The 7,467-nt window shown below is 43.2% G+C and overlaps 1 protein-coding gene across 4 annotated transcripts in view; it reads right to left on the reverse strand.

Moving 5' to 3' along the window:
• Positions 1-7,466, reverse strand: part of RFC1 (replication factor C subunit 1) — a 37,781-nt gene extending 30,315 nt beyond the window's left edge. For all 4 annotated transcript variants that reach the window (XM_078863051.1, XM_078863050.1, XM_078863049.1 and 1 more), the window contains exons 1-2: positions 7,416-7,466; positions 4,685-4,966 (exon numbers count right to left, since the gene is read on the reverse strand). In XM_078863051.1, the coding sequence (XP_078719177.1) occupies positions 4,685-4,966; positions 7,416-7,418 (285 nt within the window). In that variant the 5' untranslated portion in view covers positions 7,419-7,466. The remainder of the gene's footprint in view (positions 1-4,684; positions 4,967-7,415) is intronic.
• Between the last annotated feature and the right edge of the window lies 1 nt (position 7,467).

A 7,467-nucleotide genomic window follows, 5' to 3' on the forward strand; every position in this document is an offset into this window, starting at 1 on the left:
TCACGAAAGCTTCGAATCTAGTTTAATATCCAAATCATGTTTCGATTTAAAGCTTTCGTGACGGCAGGGATTCATCTTCTTGGTTCTTTCGGTAAGGTCACGTAAATACGCTGCCAAGCTTAGCAATGTTCATTGGAGCGCTGTCTTTCCGACAGCTCTGTTTCTTCACCTGAGGATGGCTGCTTGTGTTGTGGCCGAAACGTCGTGAGAATTTTATTTTATCATGTTTTATTTTTATTATATCCCTTCTACGTGACTTTACCGAAAGAACCAAGTAGATCCAAATCATGATCAACCTAGCCCCATCACGACTCCTAGGTCCATTAATATGAGTATAACTGAGTGAACGATAACTTAGTGGGACATCAACAGTAGATATTCTGCCATAGAAATATAGAATATCTAACACTGGCTCAAAACAGTTAACAAAAATGAACAATGCTCGGCACTCGTTTGAGGATGGGACAATTAGACATTTGAAATTTGACCAACACCATTTAAAACGCAATAATTGGATGCTTTCTCTAGAGGACTTCGATGGTGGGACGGTGGTTACCAAGTGTAATGAGGAGGCAGGCGGCCAAAATCCCTTCGAGGTTTACCGTTTTCCACCGCTGATAACGTCTACCTAACGGACTGCCTTATCGCTGGGGGTCACAGCTGCGTCACAGCGTCAACAGGTCTCCTTTCATTTACGGCCGCAATCATACACGTGCATTTCAAGCCAAAGCCGCTTACAACATTCAGCCCGCGCACACACACTGATGTGCAAGCAGTTTTTGGAATGTGGCTAGTGGAGGCATTCCTGCACCACTAGTGTTTGAGGTAAATAAACACATATATACAGGGCAGACAGGCAACACACAAGACAGTTCTGCTGAAATTCAAGAGCACACTCGTTATGTTGTGATGAATTACAAATTCATAACTGTTAACTGAGCTGTTCTGCAAATCACTATGGTAGTTTAACCATCCTCCAGTATGATCTAGGTTCTACAGCACAGGTAGGTGCATAATCTTCAGTCAACATGTTCTAAACTAGGTACATGGTAGTAGCACAACAGAAGCCATCAATCTAAAAGCTCAGGATTTACTCACCTGGTCTGTCCACACACTACTAAGAGCAGGATTGACAAGCACCATGAAAGCCTGTAAGAATACACATATACTCTTCTATTCATCCACGGGGTGGGGTGGAGCGGTGGTGCAATGGTTTCACGCACTGCGTTATGAACCTGGCAACTAGAGTTCAAATGCTGGCCACGGCTAGCATCCGTGATCTGCACTGGTCATGGACAAAATTCCCTTCATCAACCCGCACTGAGCAATGTGATACAGTATGGTTAAACAACCTCCATTCCCAACACAGGCCTTTATTCACAAGTGGATTAATAATAGGATGTAAATTATTGTTATAATTTTTATTCATCCACACAGTAGTCCTCACCTGCCATAAGAAGCCCAGTGGGGCATCACTCGAGTCTCCGTCGGAGTCTACGATCAAGTCATCCCAAAAGAAGGCACGCTCGCTCAGAGCTTGGCTGCAGTACCTCAAGCGGTTGAGTTGGCAGCAAACGCCTATGCCACTCTCCATGGCTCACTCTGTTTAATATCTATGCATCTGCCACTTACATTAGCCCACCAATTTGAACCAACTCCAACAAATTTGGCTTCCCACCTTAGGACAAACAATATCGTATGTGCAGTTTAAAATGTGCCGCAACAGCTCCACAACTCCGTTGTACTGCGAAGTACGTTAAAATGTGGGCAGGGCAGATTTTTGCCCGTGGTTTTAGGCGATGGGGGAGCTGACAACATCTCTGTGGTTGCTGCTGGCTTCCTGTATTCATAATGTTCATGCCTTTCCCATCTTTTTCCAATTGACACTGTGTTTAGATGTAAACTACTACTTATTTAACACTATAGCATCTACCCTCTCAAAACAGCTTCCCTTACAAAGGATAAGATATTTCAAGTAATATTATTTACAAAAATTTAGTGCACTTGAATGTGCTTCAAACAAATGATGATATTTGTTGGGAGGGACGCAACTGGAAAACACATTTATTTAAGGTGGACCACAATTTTTTATAAAAGTAATTAAATATTCAGACTACCAAGAGCAACCTTGAGTGCTTTGAGGAAAATTTACTTTATCATGAAAAGCAACATCAACATGCCGAAAGAAAGTTTTCAATTATTGAATTTATCAGAATCTTTATTTTAGAATCTTTAGAGTGGAGGAATCCGATGAGCTATGAAGCTCTTTTTCACAGCTGTCCATTAGGCTTCACAGATGTCCATTAGGTTTCACAGATATCTCTATATATGTAAAAGGTAAATTTGTGATTATATGTGTCTGTTCAAAATGTTTAGCGTACTTCCTGACATTCAACAAACTTGAAATTTGCCATGTGGGTACTTTCCAGACTGTGCACCATGCAAAAATTATAAAAATAGACTTTTGCATTTTTTGGGGGGGGGGGGGGGGCGCAATAATGCATATTTTTTGCACGGCAAGTGAGCTGTGACGTCACAACTCTGTCATGTGACCCGCGCATGTGTAGTGCTTAGCACGCTGCGCTACGAACCCGGCGACCCGAGTTCGATTCCCGCTCATGGCCACCACCGGTGACGATTATTTGAACCGGTCCTGGGCCTCCCCTAGGTAGACTCAGCCTCAAACGAGTAACTGGTGTGCTGTGTGAACATCGCCACTGGGGAGACAAAGGCGGCCGGGCGTGGTGAATCCAAGTCCCGGGCGAAGCTGGGTAGTAAAGCTAGTCTATATATAAAAGGGAAATTTGTGAATGTGTCTGTTCGAAATGTTTAGCATACTTCCCGACATGCAACAAACTTGAAATGTGGCATATGTGTAGCTTCCAGACTGTACACAATGCAAAAAGTATAAAAATAGACTTTTGTATTTTGGGGGGGCGGGCGCAATAATGGATATATTTTGGACGCAAGTGAGAGGTGACGTCACATCTGTGATGTCACCCGCATGCGGCAGCGTCACGCAGTGTGCCTGCTGACGTCACCCCCCCCCAAACCTCCGCGTAGGCCGTGTATTAATCCAAGACAAGAATCCAAGTCCCGGGCGAAGCCGGGTAGTAAAGCTAGTTAATGTGTACTACCTGCCATAAGTTTATGAATCGGAAACATGGATATCGACAAAGAAATGGAATAGAACCTGCAAAGTGTGCAAAAGAGAATGGACAGGTGTGTGCTTGGAATTGCAAAGAAGACAAAAAGAAGAATAAGTGGAATAATGGACAAACAGAAATTACAGACACCACATTGACTGAAGGAAAATGGACTTGGGCAGAACTTGAAAGAAGTGATGATGGCCAATGGTCGAGACTAAACCCCGACAGAACAGCCCTTGTGGATACGGCGCAATGAGATCTGCTCACATGCAGAAGCTATATGAATTGTTGCATGACAAAACCAAAAGTAATGATGACGACTTGAGGCTTTCATCCCACAAGAAGATAGCTTCCAGTTCATGCCAATGATGGCTGTGCTATACAATTAAACCATGACAGGTATTAAACCACAATTATAAAAAAATTCCTCTCTCACAATTAATACCAGCTTTACCATCAAGGGAATTCGCATAAATACATTTAGGGATTATTTTTGGCTTCGTATTTAAATAATGAAAGCCTCACAGCTATTTTCCATCAACTAAACGTGACAGGATAATAATACGACAAAGTAGATTTTTTGGTGATCTTCATACAGAGCATGCCAGGGAAATGTACAATAATAAAAAAAACTTAAATCTATTGGCCAATAAATCCAGCTTAAAATAAGCTAACTCAAAGAAATGTTACGACTTCAAATTTCAATACTGTATACATTCCCAATATGCAAGTGTTCATGATGTAGTAATGAACACAGAAAATGCTACGGTGCCTGTCACCTTATGGTGATTACACTGCTGAAAGGATGCATCTCGTGTGAGAATGTGTTTGCAAATGAACCCCAACATTTACCACACAGCTCAAGGAAGCAATAATGCATCTTTCTTCAGTAGCAACCTCGATACAATTTAATGGAACCACCATGTTCTCAGGGTTTTACTTAAACCCACTCTTTTTTACCACACCAATTTTCCTTTTGTGATGCAAATTTTTAAAAGCCCCAGAAATAAAGGCTATAAGGGTTCATACATCTTAGCTTCCAAAACAAGAGATTGCTACAACTGACGCCTACTTTCTCAAGACAGGCACCAGGCTCGTAGGAATTATTTACAATTTATACGAAATATACACTATTATATTGAGGCTAATTACAAAGACGCGGCAGTACAAACAAGACAGAACGGGAAACAATATAAACTGGGTGGTACAAATTACGACTATATTAATCGATTCTTTAATTGAATCGCGAGCCCAAATTGAGACAATTCATCGTTTCGGGTAAACGTTCATATGTCCGATTAGCACGGTTGGCTACGTATGGTACGAAAGTTCAACATACATATACAGATACCTAGCAAGCAGGACTAATTAATTTTCAACACTACACACGACCAACAAGGGTCAGTCACAAGCTGTACTATGGAACTTTTACTAAGCAAACTGCACACTTGACCGCCGTGTTTTTGCCAATCAATACGAGCACCTGCAAGCACACACATCCGCAAAGCACACACGTACGCAAAGCACACACACACCGTCTCCTCCTTGTGCCTCTTCCCACTGGCTGCTTTCGTGGCCGCCTTCGTGACCGCCTTCGTGACCGCCTTCGTGACCGCCTTCGTGACCGCCTTCGTGACCGCCTTCGTGTCTGCCTTCGTGACCGCCTTCGTGGTCGCCTTTGTTGCCTTTGCCACCGGCGGAGCTTTGCCTTTCGCTTTTGCCGCCGTTCGGCTGCCACCGCCACTGCTGCTGCTGCTGCTGCTGTTGCCACTAGCAGCGAGCTTCGCAGCTTGCGGTGCGAAAAACTTGCGGATGTCCTGCAATCAAGAGGTTCCCCCACAATGGGGATTATAATTGAGCACCTGAAGAAAGCGCTGAGTTTACTCAACAGCATTTTAGATTTTCACTTTTTTTTTAAGTTCCTCAAGAATCGATCCATCAGTGGACAATAACTGTACAACATTATTGTATGTTTTGCTGTTTATATTTAATATAGTAATTATTGCAGATAATGATTTGAATCACCGTTATGCAGGGCTTAATTTTTCAATCAATATTTTCTGGTTTGCTGGTAGCCCTGGAGATGACACTTGACCAGTAGGCACTGCCATCGTGAGAAGTACTGGATGGGGTATTCCAGAAGTGTAAATTTTACAGGTCCCTGACCCAGGCAGTCCCAGCTGAGACTAAGCCCTCACATTTCATTGAGGCCATCAATCAAAACAGATGAGCTGGAAAAACATCTAACCTTGTTAAATAATGGGTAAGAACCAAGTAATCACCTGAAATGGTTAGCTCAGATGGTTGAAACACAAACTATAATGGGAAAAAGCATCACTACGGGCCCTCATGTAAATTGCTGGAGTCCATGGTCATATCATTTGTAATTCGAGGATTGGTGGTACGCGACTCTTCCAATAATCCATAGGGACATTTATCCAGTAATCAAGATTTTTTTCTGGACCTCTTCCAGACTACGCCAACCTTATAATCCAGAGTTAAGTGGCTCATTAATCGCTAAATCCACGGTACATTGGGGCCGATTAAAAACGCTTTTGTGGCCCGCAAACTGTGATCTGTAGAAGTGAGCGAGGCTAACACGGAACCGCAGGACCAGTTACAGGAAAGGGCGGAGTTTAGTTATTTTTATTTAGTATTTTTTTGTTTCGTATCAGCACGGCTATTCTGCAAAACAGACTAGCCATGCTGACATTATTAGTTTTGTAGAAAGTAATTTTGCATTTAACGGACTAGAATAAAACATTTTGAACGTGCGAAATATCCTTCAGCATACATTAATGTGGCAGATGAGTAAAGCAAAAAAAACTCAATTTTTATAAACCGCAAGTTTATCGTGGATGAATGTTGGTGCTCGTCACGTGACCGTGCTTCGCATGTTATCTGCAAAATGTTGGTGGATTCATGGAGACATCCGACTCTTTCGTCCCATAATCCGCGGCACACCGCATTGGCGCCAAGACATGTAAGCGCATTACGAAACTAACCTCCACGGTGCGCCGCTTATTACAGGACCTGCGATATGAAACCCCAATATCACCGCGGATTAATGGAGAGCTGCTGTACATCAGCAAACAAAAACACGACTCATTGACAACCTCACATGGTTAATGGCCCTTCCCTAAGCAGCGGCGTTAGCAAGTAATTGCAGGGCTGCACTTGTAAACGCCACCGCTGATAGCGTGCCCTCGACTACGAGGGAGTTCAAGAGCTTCCCTTTGGCCAGACGTCTTGTTTTGAGATGGTGGTGTGGGTGCACAGAGGTGGCGGGTGAGGTTTAAGAAACTTGCCAATTATAAGGGGGATATAATCAAACCGGTGACCACTGCATTGGGATGCAAACATCAATACTACCAAACGGTTAAACGAATCTCAACAGATTGTTACGCGATACACAAATAGCTTCATCCAGAGCATAACGACTTATCCATACCATGTCAAATTAAAAAAAAACTATATAATTGCCTAAAATTAAATAATGAATCTCATGTATGCAATTAAGGATCCTATTCCAAATGGGATACACGATTCTAGATTTGAAACTTTCGTGACTGCAATGATTCATACTCTTAGGTTTTTATTATTTTTTATTTCTATTATTATTTCTATTACTTTTATTATTATTTTACCTACGTGACTTTACCGAAAAAAACCTAAGAGTAGGAAGGAATACACGATGTCAATGTTATTAATTCACGCGGAAAATGGATATCGGCTGAACGCGCGAACTAAACTCGACCCACGCCAACGTAGTTGAAGCAAAGTACTTCACCTAAAAGGATGGCGCAACGAATGATCTCATATCAGTGTCGTACGGTCACAGAATAACATCTCAAGAGAAGGCGAATCTCAACTCTCGCTTGATTGACACTAAAGGACTCCCGAGCAAAACGACAGCCCCTCGACCGCAACTCCTTGCTGCAGATACGGCCTCGCCACACCTGCCGCCACAACGATCACACCCACACCTGGTGAAACGTTAATTGCAGCAATTGTAAATGATTAAGTAACAAATACGCCAACAATAATCTGTCGCAGACATGAACTCGTGTTGCTAGCAAGGGGCGCGCATGTCACCAGAAGACAGTAACGAGCGCTGAGGCTCACGTTGGGGCCACGCAGCAACCACAACTGCTCCCCTGGCTGAGAGCGTTGCTGTAGTTGTGTGTATAGCCGCCTGTGTGTTATTCGCTGTAGCTGTGTCTGTATGTTGCTGTTGTTGCTGCTACTATCGTTGTTGATTCTCACCATGGGCCCAGCTGACGCGGGTGGGACCCTTGCCCCGGTTCGCGCCAAAACC

This window comes from Lampetra fluviatilis, chromosome 15 (genome assembly GCF_964198595.1).
Source record: "Lampetra fluviatilis chromosome 15, kcLamFluv1.1, whole genome shotgun sequence".
Taxonomy (NCBI): domain Eukaryota; kingdom Metazoa; phylum Chordata; class Hyperoartia; order Petromyzontiformes; family Petromyzontidae; genus Lampetra; species Lampetra fluviatilis.